General features: G+C 45.2%; 1 protein-coding gene across 2 annotated transcripts in view; it reads left to right on the plus strand.

Annotated features, from left to right (window-relative positions):
* Nucleotides 1–20,631, plus strand: part of NAR1 (ferredoxin hydrogenase) — a 62,704-nt gene extending 42,073 nt beyond the window's left edge. Inside the window, exons 2-12 of one of the 2 annotated variants that reach the window (XM_086516561.1) lie at nucleotides 360–478; nucleotides 864–1,020; nucleotides 1,096–1,264; nucleotides 1,344–1,470; nucleotides 2,788–2,959; nucleotides 3,044–3,093; nucleotides 19,525–19,696; nucleotides 19,763–19,889; nucleotides 19,982–20,073; nucleotides 20,152–20,415; nucleotides 20,495–20,631. In XM_086516561.1, the coding sequence (XP_086372687.1) occupies nucleotides 360–478; nucleotides 864–1,020; nucleotides 1,096–1,264; nucleotides 1,344–1,470; nucleotides 2,788–2,959; nucleotides 3,044–3,093; nucleotides 19,525–19,696; nucleotides 19,763–19,889; nucleotides 19,982–20,073; nucleotides 20,152–20,304 (1,338 nt within the window). In that variant the 3' untranslated portion in view covers nucleotides 20,305–20,415; nucleotides 20,495–20,631. Of the gene's footprint in view, nucleotides 1–359; nucleotides 479–863; nucleotides 1,021–1,095; nucleotides 1,265–1,343; nucleotides 1,471–2,787; nucleotides 2,960–3,043; nucleotides 3,094–19,524; nucleotides 19,697–19,762; nucleotides 19,890–19,981; nucleotides 20,074–20,151; nucleotides 20,416–20,494 lie in introns of those variants that run through there. The other variant, XM_086516562.1, reaches the window with a different exon arrangement.
* The last annotated feature ends 238 nt before the right edge of the window (nucleotides 20,632–20,869 follow it).

Here is a 20,869-nt window from a genome sequence, read left to right on the forward strand (position 1 = left end):
ACATCACTCGGTTGTGACTGTCGCACTCTCTCATGTATGTTTATGACTGCAGTGTCTCTTGCATATACACTTTTGCATTGTGCTATTGTAGCATTGATTTCTTAGCTTTTCATGTTTTTTGTGGAGGTTGATGTTGTTAATAAGTAGCTTATTACTGTTTTCCTCTAAGCCCCCTGCAAAATTACAAGTGCTTTTGTTAATGACAAATCAAGTGACAAGCAATTCAATGCGCAATCAATATTTATGTGGGGATTTTGACATGAAAATCGCAATTTGGAAGCTTTTAGTGTCTTGTTTCTTAGTATTACAAATGCGATTTTCCATATCAATAATTTTCTGAAACAAATTTGTGAATGCAGGAGGGCGTAGTGCAGATACAAGAGAGAGCAAGAGCTAAAAAGCTCGAGACATATCCTGACCTGAAAACAGTCGACACAACTCCTGTGAGAGTCACTCTTCATGATTGCCTAGCATGCAGGTTTATATCTATATGCTCCAGATGAGAATTTTCTTGCCTATTGAAGTTAAACTTTCAGATAGTAGTGTTTTATATGAGAGATCTGAAGCACTTTCCTCAAGGTCACTGGGTAGGTTACTTGTCAAATCTTTTTGTCAAATGATTCACGGGGTGGGGCCGTGTCACGTGAACCCACCTGCAAGCATGCCATTGCCTGGATGCTGACCTGCCGGTACAAATGCACCCACAGAGGCGCACGACACAATTAACTCCTTTTGTTTGCATGTCTACATATTTTGGTCATGGAGTAGATCCTCCAAGTTGTTTGTGCTTAATGAGAAACTTGGTTTTTTACAATCCTGCATGTTACCCTATGTTTATTGTTAATCACTGAATTGTCGTACAGTGGCTGCATCACATCGGCTGAGACTGTCATGCTTGAACAACAGAGTGTGGACGAGTTTATGAAACAAGTGTCTAGTGAGGACAAGGCAGTTATTGTTTCGATATCCCCTCAATCAAGAGCCAGCTTGGCTTGCTACTATGGGATAACCCCACTGCAAGTACAGTTTTTACTTAAAACTGTTGAAGTAATCAAACCAAGTGCAAGTGCTTATTTGATTGATCGTTTCATTCAGGCTCTGAAGAAGCTTACGACGTTTTTCAAGAGTTTGGGGGTGAAGGCAGTCTTTGACACTAGTTGCAGCCGAGATATGTCTCTCATAGAGTCTTGTGAAGAGTTTATCAAAATGTACAAAGCACAAGGGAAAACTAATTGTTTTCCTCTATTGGCTTCATCTTGTCCAGGTAGCTAAATTTTATCTCTGGAATGAGCACCCTTCTCACAATGTTGCAGATCTTTGACCTGCTGCTGTTGTTTTTTTAGGCTGGGTTTGCTATGCAGAGAAGACCCTTGACCCTTATATTCTTCCTCATATAAGCTCCGTAAAAAGTCCTCAGCAAACCATGGGTGCTATCATCAAGCGTTTTGCAAGTTTCAACATGGGGCTTCGGTGAGTATATGTAGTTCGTGTTTTTCTTTGAATCAGGTTGACACATACCTTGCCACATGAAAAGTTTTTTAAGTCACATGAAAGATATTGTTTTCCTGTTTCAGCATGGGACTCTTGTTAGTAAGTATATAGGTTCTGTGGTCAGAAAACAAACAGTTTGACACACATATTGCTATCAAAGTTAGAGGTTTCCAATTATTTTAAGATTCTCACTTCATTGATTCAAAAACTCGTTTTGAAGACTTGACAAGCTTGAGGTTGGCATGGAAAAAGATTTTGAATCCAATGATCCAGAACTCATTTTGAAGAGTTAGCAAGCGGGGGATAAGGCAAGGCTGTAGTGTTGAGTAATGTCTACTTCCTTTGGTGTGGGCTACTTGTCTTTGACCCCTTTTTGCTTTCTTCAAATAGCCCATTTGCAGTTTCCTTGACTTCATCTTCATACCATTTCTCTTTACTTTCCCACTCCCCTCCCACCTTTGTTTTCAGGTCAAGGGAAAATCACATAGGTGAATAGATATATTTAAGGCATAATCAACATAAAAAATGGTAAGTCAATCCGGGGTTTAAGACTTACTAGGGATCGTGCTATATAGTTATTTAGGGTTCAGGTTTCCAAGTATAACTTGTTAAGGAAGGGTGCATGGCATGCTCAAAGCTATTGTTCTAATTCTCTCACTGTCTAGAATCCTGGGGTACACTATTGGTCTTCCTGTTTTTCACACAAGTGTGTATATATGTATGCTATAGATGTACAAGCATGTCTAGTGATGCTTGACACTCAAAAGCACATGGAAATCACGGCTTTGTAAAGTGGAATAAGGTACCAATGTGGTGAATTGTGCAGTGCTCATCTTGCGAACAAGAGCACTATTATTTTTGATGCACTTTTACTATGGTCTGGCTAAACAAGTGTTTTAAGCAGTAGCAACCTCTTGAACTGCTAACATCGCCTGACCAAGGACCTGTACTATGGTCTGGCTAAACAAGCGTTTTAAACAGTAGCAACCTCTTGGAACTGAAAACATCGCCTGACCAAAGACTTGAATAAAGAAAAGCCTCCAGTATGATGGGGCAAGTAAGAGGTGTATGTGAGCAGATTCCAGAGGGTGGTGGCCTGCCTGAGGGTTTGAGGTAGGAGGAGGATACTTTAATTTTGGCCTTCAAAGTTTTTTATTGATACAAACAGTTTTTTAGTTATGACGATTGTATGTTTCTTTTGTTTCTGCATCTTACAGTGCTGCTTAATGCTGTTAATTTGGTTTGAAATTCTGTAACATAACAGCCTGTCCTCATCATATTGCGTTTTTATGTCAGGGTTGATCAAATACATCACGTGACTGTAATGCCATGCTATGACAAGAAATTAGAAGCTTCAAGAGACGACTTCTTATTTTCTATTGAAGAGGGAAATGAAGAAGCTGGAGCTGGAAAGTTCACTGAAGTGGACTGTGTGCTCACCTCTGGAGAGATGCTGGAGCTTTTGCAAGTAATTCAAGTTCTAGGGAAAGGGACATGTTATCTGGTTATATAGGAGGGATTGTCCATGCTAATTCTGCTGCGTTTCTTGTAGGCAAAGTGCTCTGATTTTACCTTGTTGGACGAGAGTCCAATTGACAGGATGTAAGTTACAACTTTGGTTTGCATGAACTCTATAGCCTGCTATAACTTGGAATGCTCTATGCACTTGTTACAGTCTGTTGCTTGGTGAATGTGATTGGTAATATACGGACATGATTTCATCATAAGGTAACAAAGAGGGGGTTGAGAGTGTTGCATAGCAATGAGTACATTTCCAGAATGTATTGCTTTGAGACAATTGCGTTAACCCCTTGCCATTGCTTTTCAAAGTTTTTTGAACCCAAACAAGTACTAAATGATGATTGCCAATGTCAAGGCTCCCTGGCAGTCAATAACATGCCTAATTGAAGTTTTTAAGGTGGTCCAAAAGAGTCAAGCATAGTCACTCAAAGATCCACCTTTTATAGATAGGAATGACACGTCTTGCAACATTGTAGCATTCAGCTTAAAGCATCATTTATTCATCTGAGTGATGGAAGAGAAATTATTTTGTCTCTGCATGAAAAAAGAGCTCGCCTATAAATCAGCTGCAGTGCTCTAACTGATTCAGCAGCTGATGAAGCCACATAACCCGTCAAAATTGTGAGGGTTGTCATAATCCTATCACAAGCTGTCCTTGCACTACCCTTGGCTAATTCAAATATTTCTTATGTCATACAAGAAATTGTGAACGTGGCGAACTTTGCTTTCCCTAAGCCAACGACAACAGGGAATATAGGCTCAAATCAGCATGAATGGGCTAAATCCAGTAGCAGAATAATATAGGCATACTTTAACTGTGAAAGGTACCTTTCCCACTCAGATTGCCGATGAGAGACCTATGCTCTCAGCATATTCTTTAATATCTAATTCATCCTTTTTGTCTGTCCATCGGACTCGGAGTAATCAAAGGATGACATATTGAACTTCTGAAGGCAAGCAAATGGACCTTGCCAAAATTATCCAGTGAACTCAGCAGCATCTATAATATGCTTTGGCAAGCCATACAATATGAAGGATTGGCATGGTTGCCGATTAGTTAGCTCCTCCTTTGGATTTTAGTGTGGTTTGAGTATTTCATATCAGCTGCTTTAAAGGACAACTAGTTGAAGGTGATAACTGTAGTCTCGAATCAGAGTTTGTTCCTTGTGAGCCTGAAGCACTTTTAGATCAATTTATCTGTCATGCTTGCATAGCGCCTATGACGAATACTTAAGCAAGTAGAAGGGGTCAATTTGAATGATTCTGTAACGGGACTGGTGTGACAGTGCGCGTGTGCGAAAGCGTGAGAGAGGAGAGAGAGAGAGAGAGCAGACCACAAACGCAAGATATGGTGGAAGAGGGGGCGATCAGCCCCCCATGACTACCATGAGCAAAAGACCCAATACACAATAACCAGATGATGGAAGTGGGTACCCCCTTGGCCCCATAAATAGGTGCCCAAGGGGAGGTAGGGCAATGCCAGATAAGATCCCCCACGACCCAAGAAGAAAAGAAATATATATGAAGGCGCCCGGACAAGGTGGGCGGTCGGCCCAGAAGTGGGCGGCTGGACAGTGCAGTCTGTATGTGTATGCAAAAGGGTGGCCAGCCCGGAAGCACACTAGCCGTACATGTATGCCCTAGACCTGTGAAGCAGCAAAGTGGTGTAAGTCTAACGCCCCCTCTCAGCATCGGATGTTGAACAAACCGCGTGAAGCCGAAGATGTGAGGAAAATGATGAAGATGTCTGCTGCGATGTCTGCAACAGTGTGGGGTGTCCCAACCTCTGAGAGATCTCCATGGTAAAGTGCCCTCACGAGCAGTGTAGTAAACTGCTTTACTCCGCCAATACATGGTGAAGATACTGCGAGAAGGTCCCGAACTGAGTGTGAAAACAACTCCTTGTCATGAAAGAAGTGCTAATAAACCTGCAAGTGTCTTGCCCAATAGGATCTGTGGTGTTTGTAGCCAAACCGTCTGGAGAAAATGGGGAAGCCCAGGAACTGTCATGAGAATGACCGGAAGTTTGTTAATGCATGAACCTGTAACCCAGTGTGGCCAGGTGGCTAAGTTGTGTAAAACTCCAGGAAGGCCAGATGTAGCAATGTGCGCCGTAAACGTCCTCCGAATGAAGGATAGCCAGACTAAACAGTCTGCACTGTAAAAGATACCTTAAGCTGCAGCAGTCACCGGGAGACTGCACGGACCACCACCGGATGGTGTCCTGTCAGTAGGTATTGTAATCTAAAAAGGGGAAAGCCAAACTCAACAGTGTGCGCTCTGAAGGACCTCTGAGAAGAGGTGTGATCAGACCAAGCTGTCTGCATCGTAATCAGTGAAGGAAAGCCAGACTGAGTAGTCTGCGCTTGAATATCCTGTGAGAAGAGGAAAGGCGAGACCAATCTGTGTGTGCCATCTTGCCTGTATCTCCTGCCTCCAACCCTCTTGTGTCAATGTCACAAGACGGGCACCATGTGCCAATAGAAAAGAACAGACTGAACAGACTTTTAGCACTTCAATAACAATTGAAGAAAGAGAGAGATGACACGCGACACCGAGAGGCGGAATTCCACCCCAGAGAGTATTGGCCCCAAACCTTGGCGCCCCTTTCGGTATTTCTTTATATTGCATCAACACAGTACAAGCCGGTACTCCAGACTTTGCACCTTCTCCAAGAAGCATGCCAGAGAATGAGCCCTAACCTCATATTTGAAGGCCCTAGGCCCCAAAAGCAATTTACAGTAAAAAGCCTTCAAACTCAAAAGCATTTGGTCCAAAAGCAAAGCCAAAAAGTTGCCAGCGCAATTTACGAAAATCCGTATAGTCCTGCCATGTCATCACTGCCAGCGTGAAAAGCGGAAATCCGTACAGTTCTGCCACGTCATCAACCAACGTGATTTTTTGAAATGTGTTGCTGCTTCTTTTGTTGCTTCTGCTTCTTCTAGGGTTTAGGCCCCTCGGCCGGTAGCTCCGTTCTTCAGTAGGTCGACACGTCAGGAATTTGTCACAGTCAACCAAAACATAATCCACGCCAACAACGCCACCAAACCGCAACTCGGTGTGGCTCTCAATGTGATTGAGCTGGGAGTGGCCTACTGCCCAGGTCGAGGGATAAGTTTGCTCGAGGGATAAGTTTGCTGTAAGGTTACCGAGGGTGAGTGTAAGCAACTCTGAAGGTAGCAATCCAAATGATCGGGAGTGTAGAAGAGCAACTGCACTACCATCCAAGCCAAGCTCCGGATGACTCCGAATGTAGTCGCGGGATGCCTGATCTCCTGCATCTCGCGGGTAAACTCTCCAAGAGAGTCTGAAGAACTGAAGTCCCACTCCTGTCTGTGGATCCAAGCATGAACCTGTCCAAGAAGGGATCCAAGATCCTCTCCCTAAGTCTATGTAGATGCTCCTGTGTAAGCAAGTTGATCGTGTCGAGGTCAAGTGGTAAGTGTCTGTCCACCAGAGATGGTGTTGTTCTCTTTGGGAATGTCGGAATCCCATATGCCATGCCGTGTACTGCAGGAGTCACAGAGAGACCGCACGGACCACCATTGGATAGTGTCCTGGCAGGAGGTAACTTCATCCTTTGGGAAAACACAAACCATGTGTTTTCTGTCCACCCAAAAACACAACTGCGAGGTGATGAAAATGCTGCTATCCAGCGATTTTCGGCATGCTCGTACGCTCTCGGCGAGGTCCGGAGCGGTGTAGAGGGTGTAGGGAGGGTGGGGAATCAATTCCACAACCCAGGTGGGCTAAAAACAGAGAACAGCAGTGGTATGGCTGAAATCTGTAGGAGATGAAGAGGAATAGGCCCGGCGAGGCACCGGATGCCAAGCCGGTTCGGTGTAGACAAGATCCAAAGTGGGCAGGGCCCAACGCTTCCCCCCTCTGCAAAAACGCTGCTTTGCTGTCCAACAAACGCAGCTCTACCAGATCTGCCCAAAACGCCAGCAAACTCCTTGTGCAAAAACGTTGCTGTCCTGCACTTGCTGAAGATGCAGATCGGCTGGCTGAAAAACACAGGTAGAGCGACGAGAAGTCCTGAAAGGGCTGGTGCTATCTGCCAGGGGCAAAAATGCAAGCAAAGCTGATGAGATCTTGCAAAAATGCAGGTGGCAGAGCGTTCCTTTGCAAGAATGTTGTCCAATATGATGGCGCCACCCCCTCTTGCAGAGATTGTTGGCTGTTTTGCAGAAACGCTGGCTGTTGTGATCCCATGGGAGGAGAACCTGTTGCGGAAGGTGCGCCCTCAACGCTGGCGACTGATACCATGTGAGAGTGTGTGTGTGCGGAAGAGAGAGAGAGAGAGAGAGAGAGAGAGAGAGAGAGAGAGAGAGAGAGAGTAGACCACAAACGCAAGATATGTTGAAGAGGGGGGCGATCAGTCCCCCCGCGACTACCATGAGCAAAAGACCCAATACACAATAACTAGATGATGGAAGTGGGTACCCCCCTGGCCCCATAAATATGTGCCCAACTGGAGGTAGGGCAATGCCAGATAAAATCCCCATGACGCAAGAAGAAAAGAAATATATATGAGGCCGCCCGGAAAAGGTGGGCGGCTGGACAGTGTAGTCTGTATGCGTATGCAAAGGGTGGCTAGCCGGAGGCCTCCCGGAGGCACACTAGCCGTACATGTATGCCCTAGACCTAAGTGAAGTGCTCACAGGTCTAGGGCATACTTTCACGGCTAGTATGTCTCCGGGCTGGCCACCCATAGTCTAGGTTGTACCTGGTCCGCCGCCCGAGTTTGGGGCCGGCCGCCCACCTTTGTCTGGGTGCCAATTATATATCATTTTCTTGTTAGTCGTGGGGAATTTTTTCGAGGCTTTGCCCTATCTCCCCTTGGGCACCTATTTATAGGGCCAAGGGGGGTACCCACTTCCATTATACTGATTGTATTGAGGGTCTTCTGCTCACGGTAGTCACAGGGGGACTGATCACCCCTTCATATGTTGCGTTTGTGGTCTCCTATCTCTCTCTTCCCCCTCTCTCACGCTTCCACACACGTGCACTCTCATAGAAGGATGCGCCTTGGACATGAAGAGGCTGTGCTTTGATACCATATGAGAGTGCACGTGTGCGGAAGCATGAGAGAGAGAGAGAGAGAGAGAGAGAGAGAGAGAGAGAGAGAGAGAGAGAGAGAGAGAGAGAGAGAGAGAGAGAGAGAGTCCAACCTCAAACTCTCATATGGTATCACTCTCAAACTCTGCGTCCAACCTCACTCTCAAACTCTGCGTCCAGATGCTCTGAGTTGTGAGAGCCCAACCCACTTATTTATTGTTTACAAGGGATGCCCAAATGCAGAGCCCCAAAAGCTGTCTTTTAAAAGTTCTTAAAATAAAGCAACTTATCCCAAGCTTATTCCAAAAGCTTGCGTAGAAATTTCAGCTGCTTTTCCTTACGCAAATCAGCGCAAAAAGCGGGATTCCGTACGCTCAGCCACGTCAGCATGTTGCCGCAATATGTGCCGCGATTTACGGGAGTCTGTACGGTACTGCCACGTCAGCATCTTGCGGAATTTCCGCGGTACTGCAGCCGGGGTGTGTGTGTGTGTTGCCACGTCACCCGTTTGTGACATACCCCCCACTTGAAAGCATTGTAATCGCCCTCGATTATGCTTGCAAAACAGACAGAGGCCATAAACTGTCTTAGCAGCCACTGACTGTTAGTACGACGCACTAGGAAACAACACATCTAGCACATGTACCAATTGACAGTCACACCACATGACAAATCACATTCAAAATTCATTCGGATCTCAGACCATGATTAATCGGCAACGTATTTAGCAATCGCATCTAGATCTAGTCGGGACCTTGTAGATGCCCGATTAACCCTCCGAACGAGACGACATTCAAATTTTCACTTTTTCCTGGGTGAAAGATCGCATTGCAGTTCCTACAGCAATTCGACAACATCTATGCTTTGGGGAACTATACAGAAGAATCCAAGATTTCTCGAGCAAGTGGATTTCTTAAAGATAATGCTATGCAATGGTGGAGTTCAATCGCGACACAACCGCATGCTCCAAGGACCTGGCAAGCTTTCAAGATAGTTTTTGCACGTAGTTACATGGCTTTGATGTTTGAATTTTGGCAAAGTGGAGCAACTTGAAAATGCTTGCCACCGAAATCATGGACGACTATAACCAAAGGTTTCTTGACGTGTATCTTCTTGTATCCTTTTTAAGTTCATTTCCTTGGAGGACCAGTGCGAGCGCTACACCATTGGACTACCATCACCATTGCAAGAATATTGTCTCTCCAAGCAAGTCTCTACCATGTAAGAGCTTATGGACCATGCCGCGGTTGGCTACAAGCTCATGAAAGGAAAGTTGGAGTTTACCACAAAAGGACCTCCAGCCATTAACCAGAACCCCGGGCAACAACAAACAAATTCTCGGGAATCCCGTGAAAACCAACTTGAATAGCCTCGTCTGACACAACGCCAACGAGACGCCTTGTTACAAGAAGGCCGATGGTTTGAATGTTTCCAAAAAGGGCATACGTTCAATACATGTCCTGAGCGAGCCTCAACGTCCTCAATGCAACCTTCTGCTCCCACGTCAAACAGATCCCCGGGGCCACCTCCAGCCAAGAGGATTAGACCTGCTATTGGACTTGTACCCGATATTTGTGGTATACACCTTGAGAGTTTTAATGAATTATGGAGAGCTTATGGAAAAGTCAACGGCTTGAAAGCCCTTATTTTCTTTGACCTCAAAGCTATGGAGAACTTCATCCATCTAGCTTGAAGCAGATGCACTTTGATTATGATGTAGAGGGCGGAGAAATTGAAGCTGAGCTAGCCACGGGGCAAACTCAGAAAGTGGTTCCACTCATCGGTGCTCTTCCAGTGACTATACAAGATTATCATCGAAAAGCCGATTTCCACATTATGAAGTTGGGCAATTGCGACGTTCTGTTGGGCATGCCCTAGCACGACAAGAATGATGCAACTCTCCAAGTTCGGAACCGAACCATCACCGTGATGCAGTAAGGGCAAGCCAGTTGTCCTCAAAGTTTGGTTGTTCGAACAAAGCCCTGAATAACCTCTCTAGTTGTTTTCTAGTTAGATACTTTTGAACATTGTTTGAGAAAGTATTGTTTGAAGTTTGTTTGAAATGGATGCTATCTGTTTCAAACCTGTCTTGGTGCTGATTTGAATTGTTTGATTGTGGTTATAATACGAGTTTCAATGATTGGTGATTTTACTCCTGGGTGGAGAAGTGAGAAATACTGTTTTGGTATTGTTTGAACCTCGGAACGACGCAGCCCGATGCCTGGGAAGCGTTTTGTTGTATGTTTGAAAACCTCAAAACGATGCAGGTCGATGTTTGGGGAGCGTTCCGTTGTATGCTAGAAAACCTCCAAACGACGTAGGCCGATGCGTGGGGAGCGTTTGGTTGTATGCTTGAACTTCCAAGCGACGCAGACTATGGTCTAGGAGCGTTTGGTTGTACAGTCCTTTGAGCTCATGGCCCGGACCTTTTTAGGTTATTTGCGGGGGGAGTGACGAGGTAGTCATTGAGTAGCTTCATACCGCACATTGTTTGTCTCGAGGGAGTACTTAGCAGCGCTGTTTGTTGTGTCTTATAATATGCATATGTAAGCATTTGAGTTGCATTGTGATGTGCCAACTACTGAATATTCCTAACTAGATGAGATTGCCTGGGTATGTAATTTTAGTGCATCAAGATACCCGTGGAAGATCAGTGCGGTTTGGGTGTGATGGCTAATTTTACTAAGCCAGCATATCAAGAGTTCCGATTTGGACGAAAGGAGAAGCCAACTCCTTGATCAAAAGAGCCGAACTCTGATTTTCTGTGAAGATAGTAAAATCCGCTCCGAGTAGGTAATGTCGCCACTGAGTAAGAGCATGGATAACCGCCAAAAGCTCTCTCTCATAAATCTGTGTTGTCATTCCGGCCTTGAGAACAGTCGGCTCTCGTAGGTGATGACATGGTCTTCTTGCATTAAGACCGCACCCAATCTATGACCGCAAGCATCACAATTTACTTCAAATGACTTCTGCAAGTTTGGCAAAGTCAAAACTGGTCTTGTAGTCAATTTCTCTTTCAGTGTCTGAAAGGCAGTCACCTCTGTGGGTCCCCACAAGAAAGGGACTCCTTTTTGCGTCAACGTATGCAAAGGGGAAGCAACCTCTGCAAACTTTCAAATGAACTGCCTGTAGTACGAACACAAGCCCAAGAAGCTTCTAATTTCATGGACATTCTTCAAATCGGGCCAATCACGGATAGTCTCTATCTTGGCCGGGTCCATCCGCACTACTACTGCTGCTGAGACAATATGTCCCAAAAAGTGTATCTCGGGTAGGAAAAATTCACTTTTCTTCGCATTAATCACCAACTTGGTATCTCGTAATGCGTGAAAGACCTTAAGCAGATGCTCTCTATGTTCTGCCTCATCCTTGGAGAAAACAATGATGCCGTCAAAGAAAGTGCCAACAAATAGTCTGTACTCTCGAAAAATCCTGTCCATCATCGGGTTAAATGTCGCAGGAGCATGGTTAGGCCAAAAGGCATCACCAAAATCTCAAATAACCCAAAAGTTGTCTTGTAGACATCTCCTGACGCGATTTGGATCTGATGATATCCACTCTTCAAATCGATCCTGCAGAAACACAAGGTTCCCTGTAGTCGGTCAAGTATATCATTGATCCTAGAAATCGGAAATCTGTTCTTGATGGTGATTTTGTTGAGAGATCTGTAATCAATGCACATTCTCCAAGATCTATCTTTCTTCAAAAGCAACAACACTGGAGAGCAATACGGTGAAGTACTAGGCTGGACAAGACCCTTTTCCAAGAGGTCTTTCACTTGGTTCATAATTTCTTCGTTCTGGGCTCGGCTCACACGGTAAGGTTGCCAGTTCGGTGGTGTGCTTCCAGGTATCAGATCAATGGTATGATCCTCAGGACGAGCTGTTGGTAACTCGCCTGGCAGGCCCTCTGAAAAGCAATCGGCATGAGTGTGGAGAAAATCTTGGCGTTCTTTATCAAGTTCAGACATATTTGTCCTATTCTCATCATTCAACTCTCTCAAAAAGATCGAATAAACAAACAGACGTGATTTCATTAATTCGAAACGGCCGAAGCCGATACAATAGGGACAGACTCGCCCTCAAGTTTTACATTAAGTACAATGGTTCGGCCCTTTTGTGTAGTCAAAGTCGCTTTTCTCGCCCGATAGTCGACCACGGCGTTGTTCTTATGGTACCAGGGAATTCCCAAGAGGACATCAACAACCTTTCAAGGGAATTATGTAGAAGTCCTCATGCCCCAAATACCCCTGACAATGCAACCGAAGTTTGCCAATGACAGGTGTAATGGCTACATCCCTGCCGGGTCCCGCTAGAACTGCTAGTGGTCCCATCCGATCGGGTGTGATCTCGAGCCGCGCCGCCAATTCAGATGAAATGAAGTTGGCCTTGGCTCCTCCATCAAAGAAAATCATGGCTTCTTGGTCTTTCACTTTGCCCCAAGCTCGACAAAGTTCTGTACTCTCGTCAATCGTGCTTGGGTCAGGACTCAGTACACATGCAATCTGGAACCAGTCCTGTTTTCATCTTGCCTTTTTGTCCACGTTCCTTTGCTGCTTTCGAACCCTCAGGCCTGTCTTCATCCTTGCCGTTTTGTTCTTTCGGTGCCTTTTAATGGCACTTCGCGGAGATATGCCCAGTTCCAAAGCACTTCCCCTTTTTGATGTAGAGAGTTCTCTATTGAAGAGTGAGCTTGGGTCGTGCATCCTTTTCTTTCCTTTCTGGGTTGCTCTTCCTCTTTCTACTTTCATTGTTCGAAGTCTGTTCGGCCCTTTGCGTCATGATTTCATCTGTGGGGTAGGTCAAACTGTCTGAATGAATGGCAAAACCCCGTTTCGCATGACTCATCAGTTCTCGAATGGAATCTGACTTTTGCTTTAAGCAGTGATCTCGGATCTCTGAAGGAAGTCCCAAGGTAAACCGCTCAATCTGTTCTTTGAATGAGATCTTCTTAAATGAAGAGTCTGGTAGAAAAGAGCTCCAGAATCTCTCGCAATATGCGTCCAATGTATCCTTCTTGGTCATCCGAAGATGGTTCCAAGCAGTTCCTATGTCGCGTTTGTACTCCTGAGTCAACCAAGAAGAAATAAAAAGCCTTTTAAATTTCAGCCATTTAAATGGCGGTCTTGTTCACTAAAAGCGTGGACCATTAAGTTCGAGCATTTCCCTTGAAGTAAGAGGTAGCCCTCTGAATCTTAGAGTGCTCTGAGTAACGCCCTCCTGAGAAAGCTACGTCAAACTGTTGTATGAAGGCCAAAGCCTTCGAAGCATCTCAATATGCAGAAAACGTGTCAAATTTAATTGACTATCCACCTTCTTTAAACTCTCTGACTTTCTTGCTTTTATCCTCCAGAAAGTCATATTGGTTGGCTTTATAAAAATTCTTCTTCTTTGCATAAAAGCTGTTGTCGTCAGAGTCCGAACTATCCGAGGACGAGTCCTTTGTAGAACTGTCAGCAACTGGGCAAGATTTAGACTTCTTTGCCTTTTTCTTGCCCTTTCCGAAGCTTTGCTTTTTGCTTCGCTTTTTCCCTTTTCTGTCTTCTTCGCTCGAGTCAGAGGAGCTAGATGTACTATTAGAAGAAGAAGAAGAAGAAGAAGAACTGGGTACTCCTTCAAATTGCACATGCTTCTTCTGCTTTCTTGCCGAGGCAAATGTAGACTGACGATCCGAATAACCCGGGAAGTCAGTTCCTTCCTTCTGCTTTTTGTCGTGCTTTTCTGCTTTGTTCTGTGCGTCAAAAAGCTGAGAAATTCGTGTATCGACCACCTCTTCTAGTTCTTGCTGTGTAAACATCCTTGGAGTAGGAGGTTTCTTGAGTGCCGGTTGAGGGGTGGTTCTATGGTTTTGCCACCACTGTGAGTGCACCTCGTCGAAGGAGGTTTGGGTCATAAATTTTGCAAATTTCGGGTCCTTCACAAAATTTAGCATTATCTTTGTTGCATCGTCGATCAATCGTCGACGCTCCATCTCTTCAAGCTCTGCCTGAGTAGGCCAAGGCGGGCTATATTCCTCACGTGAATCTTCTTCGTGATCTCTTCCTGCATCTCCGGATACAAAGGAAGTCGACTGATCTCTGTCTGAATCCATAAGTGCTGCGTAAAAAGGATCAGATTTCCCGGTAGCAGAGAAATCGGTTGCGCTTTGATACCACTGTAAACGACTTGGACACTCTCAAGTCAAGATTCTACCGCGACACGACAAGAATTCACTTCAAAACAGTTCACAGTTTACAATTGATTCAACACGGCCCGCCGGAGTTTCGTTGTCACAAGGCGGGCACCACGTGCCAATAGAAAAGAATAGACTGAACAACTTTAAGCACTTCAAATAACAACTGAACTGAGAGAGAGAGAGAGAGAGAGAGAGAGAGAGAGAGAGAGAGAGAGAGAGAGAGAGAGAGAGAGAAGACGCGACACGGAGTGGCGGAATTCCACCCCAGAGAGTATTGGCCCCAAACCTTGGCGCCCCTCTCGGTATTTCTTTATATTGCATCAACACAGTACAAGCGGTACTCCAGACTCTGCACCTTCTTCAGGAAGCATGCCAAAGAATGAGCCCTAGCCTCATATTTAAAGGCCCTTGGCTTGAAAAGTAGTTATAGTAAAAAGCCTTTAAAACTCAAAAGCTTCTAGTTCAAAAGCAAAGCTAAAAAGCTGTCAGCGCAATTTACGGAAATCCGTACAGCCTACCACGCCATCAGCCAGTGCAAAACGCGAAAATCCGTACAGCTTGCCATGTCATCATGTCAGCGCAATTTTCGGAATCTGTCTACTGCCCTAGGGTTAGGGTTAGGGTTTCTACAGTTTAGGGTTAGGGTTTCCAGAATTAGGGTTTCAGCAGTTAGGGTTTCTGGCAGAAATTAGGGTTTAGGCCCCTCGGCCACATCTGTAAGTTGAATTTTTTAGGCTTTGACACGTCAGCAGTTTGTTACATCTCCCCTTCTTGAAAGAGAGTAATCGTCCGCGATCACAACATATCTGCAAAACAACTCAAGTTCGTTCAAAAATTTCCAAGGGTCATTCCGAGGGACAATCAGTTTGCTCTTTTTATTAAGGAGTTAGCTTCTCCTTTCGGCTGTTTTGATCAAGGAGTTAGCTTCTCCTTTCTCCAGATCGGAACTCTTGATATTCCGGCGCAGTAAAATTAGCCATCACACCCTGACCGTACTGATCTTCCACGTGTGTCTTGATGCACGAAAATTACATACCTAGGCAATCTCATCCAATTAGGAATATTCAGTGGTTGGCACATCACAATGCAACACAAATGCTCACATATGCATGTTACAAGACATAGAAATATAAAGCCGCCGATGAACACTCCTCCTGCATAACCTAACAAGGTTCGGGCCGGGAGATATTCAACGACTCCCTCATCACTCCTCCCGCATAACCTAAAAGGGTCCAGGCCGGGAGATATAGAGGCCTTTTACAACCAAACGCCCCCCAGACTGCAGCCTGCGTCGTTTGGAGGTGCTGAGAGTAACCACTGCTCAGACTTCTTAATACTCCTGCGCATAACCATCCAGGTCCGGGCCGGGAGTCTCAACAACAATTATTTTACAAGCATACAACCAAACGCTCCCCAGGTGTCGGGTTGCGTTGTTCAGAGGTTTTCAAACATACAACAAAACGCTCCCCAGGCATCGGCCTGTGTCGTTCCGAGTTTCAAACAATACCAAAACAATATTTCTCACTTCTCCGCCCGGGAGTAAAATCACCAATCATTGAAACCAGTATCAAACCAGATTCAAACAATTCAAATCGGCACCAAAACAGGTTCAAAACAGATACCATCCATTTCAAACAAAGTTTCAAACAATACTTTCTTAAACAAAGTTCGAATGTATCTAACTTTAAAACAACTAGAGAGTTCATTCAGGATTTTGTTCGGACAACCGAACTTTGAGGACGACTGGCTTGCCCTTTTGCATCACGGTGATGGTTCGGTTCCGGCGGACTTGGAGAGTCGCATCATTCTTGTCATGCCAAGGCATGCCCAATAGAACGTCACAACTGCCCAACTTCATGATGTGGAAATCAGCTTTTCCATGATAATCTTGAATAGTCACTGGAAGAGCACCAATAAGCGGTACTACTTTCTGAGTTTGCCCTGTGGCTAGCTCAACTTTAATTTCTCCACCCTCTGCATCATAATCAAAGTGCATTTGCTTTAGAAATTCTGGATGGATGAAGTTCTCTGTAGCTCCGGGGTCAAAGAAAATAAGGGCTGTGAAACCATTGACTTTGCCATATGCTCGACACAATTTATTTGTACTCTCAAGGCGTATGCCATAAATATTAGGAACTAGTCCAATAGCGGGTCTAGCTCTCTTAGCAGGAGGTGGCGCTGGGGTTCTGTCGACCGTTGGTGAGGGCGTCGGCTCCTGTGGTTTATCAGTGCGTTTGGGACACTTAGAATGATTATGCCCTGTTTGAAAGCATCCAAAGCATCGACCTTCTTGTAGTAAGGTGTCTCATTGTTGAGGCGTCAAATGAGGCCTTTGCGGTTGATTTTCACGAGACTCCAGAATTTGTTCGTTGTTGCCGAGAGTTGTGGTTAGTAGTCGGAGATTCTTCTATGGTAAACTCTAGCTTTCCCTTCATCAGTTTGTAGCCGACCGCGGTATGGTCCATAAGTTCTTGCATGGTAGAGACTTGCTTGGATAGACAATATTCATGCAATGGTGATGGTAGTCCAATGGTGTATCGCTCGCATTGGGCCTCCAAGGGAATAGATCTATAGAAGGACATCGGAAGGTACACGTCGAGAAACCTTTGGTTATATTCGTCCATGGTTTCAGTGGCAAGCATTTTCAAGTTGCCCCACTCTGCCAAAATCCGCACTTCAAACATAGAAGTCATGTAACTACGTGCAAAAACTGTCTTGGAAGCTTGCCAGGTCCTTGGAGCATGCGGTTGTGTCGCGATTGAACTTCACCATTGCATAGCATTATCTTTAAGAAATCCCGCTGCTCGAGAAATCTTGGATTCTTTTGTATAGTTCCCTAAAGCATAGATGTTGTCGAATTGCTGTAAGAACTACAATGCTTTCTTGCGATCTTTCACCCCGGAAAAAGTGAAAAATTTGACTGTCATGCCACCATCTTTGAAATCTTTGGGTTGGTTTGGCACATATCCCGGGTATGGATAATAAGGGTATCCATATGGGCTCCAACCATTGTTGCCTGGTAGCGGCGGTGGTGGAGGTGGGGGCAATGGCTGTGGCAAAGGTGGTTGCACTGGATCAGGGTCAGATGGTTGCACCGTATTCCTGAAGACTCCCCCGATCGGGACAGACGGCTGAGAAGGTTGCCGGTTGGAAGCTCTCGTACTTTCTGGTGCCGGAGGAGGAGGTACCACCTGGGGCATCAGAGGGGGTAACATGTAGTTCAAAAATTGTTGAAAATCTTGCAGCATCGGAAGATTTTGTTGAGGATGCCGCAAAAGAATGTCGTGAAGCTCGTTGAGCAGAAACTGCAAATATTTTGTTGAATCCATGAATATTAAGTATTGGGTTCTTAATTGGCTTATGCCCTATAAGACACTGCGGTGAAGATGGGAGCGCGCCCGATGCGCGATGAAGTAAGGGTGGGAGTGGCTAATAGGTCTTTTTGCTCTTTTGTAGGACCGGTATGCTTTCAGAAAAGCACACGCCTGATGCTCTGATACCACTGTCACAAGGCGGGCACCACGTGCCAATAGAAAAGAACAGACTGAACAACTTTAAGCACTTCAAATAACAACTGAAGAGAGAGAGAGAGAGAGAGAGAGAGAGAGAGAGAGAGAGAGAGAGAGAGAGAGAGAGAGAGAGAGAGAGAAGAAGAAGAAGAAGAAGAGAATTTTTAACGTCGTGGGAAACTATCCCAAGAGACCTCAAAGATCTATCCGACAAGAGTTGAACTCAAGACTTGTTATGAGAGAGAGAGAGAGAGAGAGAGAGAGAGAGAGAGAGAGAGAGAGAGAGAGAGAGAGAGAGAGAGAGAGAGAGAGAGAGAGAGAACATGCGACACGGAGTGGCGGAATTCCCCCCCAGAGAGTATTGGCCCCAAACCTTGGCGCCCCTTTCGGTATTCTTTATATTGCATCAACACAGTACAAGCCGGTACTCCAAACTCTGCGCCTTCTTCAGGAAGCATGCCGGAGAATGAGCCCTAGCCTCATATTTAAAGGCCCTTAGGCCTGAAAAGTAGTTACAGTAAAAAGCCTCTAAAACTCAAAAGCTTCTGGTTTAAAAGCAAAGCCAAAAAGCTGCCAGCGCAATTTATGGAAATCCGTACAGCTTGCCACGTCATCCGCTAGCGCAAAACGCGGAAATCCGTACAGCCTGCCATGTCATCATGTCAGCGCAATTTTCAGAATTTGTCTGCTGCCCTTAGGGTTAGGGTTAGGGTTTCTAGAATTAGGGTTTGCAGGTTTTAGGGTTAGGCTTTCCAGAATTAGGGTTTCAGTAGTTAGGGTTTCTGGCAGAAATTAGGGTTTAGGCCCCTCGGCCACATCTGTAAGTTGACTCCATTCTTTAGGCTTTGACACGTCAGCTTTCGTGCCTATAGATATTGGCCTCAAAGACTGGCGCCCCTTTCCGTATTTCTTTTTGTATTAATCTGTTGCACAAAGTACACGGGGTGGTTGTGTCTCACTCTCTCTCAGACTCTGCGTCCAGATGCTCTAAGAAGTGGGAGCCCAACTTCACTTAAAAAGATTTTACAAGGGGATGCCAAAAGCAAAGCCCCAAAAAAACTGAAAATCAAAAACCTTGCAATAAAGCAAGCCTCTCACAACTCCTTGCTTAGGAAATAAAGCAAATTCTCAAAATCTTTTCAGCCCATATCATTGCGTAGGTTATTTGCGTAGAGAAAAGCAGCCCACGCTAAAGCACCTTCCGTACAGACTACCGTGATTTGCACCGCGAATTGCGGAGGCTGCCGTATAGACCTGCCACGTCAGCAGATTGCGGGAATTTCGGGTTTTCAGCCACGTGTCATTTTCAGCCTTTCACGGGCTTGTTCCATGCCAAAGGGAAGGTGTGTGTGCGTCTACTGGGCAGCCACGTCACCAGTTTGTGACAGGTAGAGTGCCAATGATATGCCCGTGAGGCTAGGCATGCAGGTCGTCACTGGAGGAGGTGAGGCCGGGTGGTATGGGATGCTTGGTCTTATAGATGCGTGCCTACATCCTTGGACGCTGCCTAGCTAGGGGGTGCTTCTGGATGGTATCTATGGTCCAGTTTGTCACACGTGTCCATTAGCGAAGAGATCCTCTTTGTATTCGTTTCATAAAGTGAGCCTAGTGGCATTTTCATTTCACCCATATAAATGCAACACCAGGTTTAAAGTGGCTCAGAGTTCCACTAGTGACTAGGTTATACCTCATGTGCAAGATAGGAGTCCTAGCTTTTTAGAAGCTCCTCAATAACAGGAGGCTCGTGTGATTTTGTTGATGTGTGTAGGCTTACCAACGTGGATGAGACTGGGCATCTTTATGGATCTAGAGGAGGTTCAGGTGGCTATGCTGAATGTATATTTAGACATGCTGCTCGTGAACTTTTCAACAAAGAGCTTCCCAGTCACTTAGAATTCAGGACATTAAGGAACTCTGATTTCAAGGAACTTACCTTGGAGGTAAAATTTCTGTTAATGGTGATTCCTCTTAGGATGATTTTTGCATAACATGCATCTTTTTATCAGGTTGAGGGAGAGGTCGTTTTGCGTTTTGCTTGCTGCTATGGGTTTCGCAATATTCAGAATCTGGTCCGGAAAGTGAAGTCCGGGAAATGTCAATACCAGTTTGTGGAAATAATGGCTTGTCCATCAGGTTTTATTATTTGACTGCAGATCTTAGATTCAAGGTTTTTAGTATTTTTTCTTGTTCTTGGAATTTAGACAGTCATCTGGTCACTGGTGCAGGGTGCTTGAATGGAGGCGGCCAAATCAAACCCAAAAAGGGACAATCCGGCAAAGACTTGATACAGAGTCTCGAAACTGCTTATCTAAATGAGGTACTCCTTTGATCTTTTGACAAATAAGAGCATTGAATACATAGAAGAGAGAGGCATGTATAAGGTTTCTTGGTGCAGGTGGATGTATCAGATCCCTTTGAAAATCCAATAATCAAGGGGCTGTATGATTTTTGGCTTGGTTATCCTGGTTCAGAGAAGAGCATACAGATCATGCATACTGGCTACCACACACGTGAGAGAAGTGTCACGGCCCAGCTAAGCAACTGGTAGGTTTGCTTCTGCTGAGGAGTTCTCAAGTGGCTCAACCTGCCCAATGTTGGAAGAGATTTGGCAGACCAAGATGGATGGGAAAGCCCTACAGGCTGTTTGAAATGCAACATGGTAATCTGTGGGTTTGTTTAATTGGCATGGTTTGTCTTCCCTTGCGTGTTATCAACTGTGATCGCTTTTGTTCCCTCAGGTGGTTTCTCCCTACACCAACCGTCTACAGTCCAGTGAAGCTAACTCCTGCTGGCGGCGCCAATCAAATCTGACAATGAGCGCTGTTAGATGGCTCCAATATCGTAGATTGTCCTCTTTCCGAGGACGCTTGAGTGGTGCTTGGAGCATCCAGAGCTTGCCGTGGTGTACAAAGACGCACGGTAATGGAGAATTCGGTGGCTTGTGCGCACAATGTAAAATATCAAGCGATATATCTCGTGTGTTCGGAATGTGAATCGAAGTGTACTAGATTGAGGCTAAGTGATTTGATCAGATATAAAACAATCATGTAAAGTTTCCATACACCCTTTTGAACAGGACAAGGTCCTAAAATTTGTTATGTCTTGACAATCAG

Source organism: Adiantum capillus-veneris, chromosome 7 (genome assembly GCF_014529385.1).
Source record: "Adiantum capillus-veneris isolate H3 chromosome 7, ASM1452938v2, whole genome shotgun sequence".
Classification (NCBI taxonomy): Eukaryota; Viridiplantae; Streptophyta; class Polypodiopsida; order Polypodiales; family Pteridaceae; genus Adiantum; species Adiantum capillus-veneris.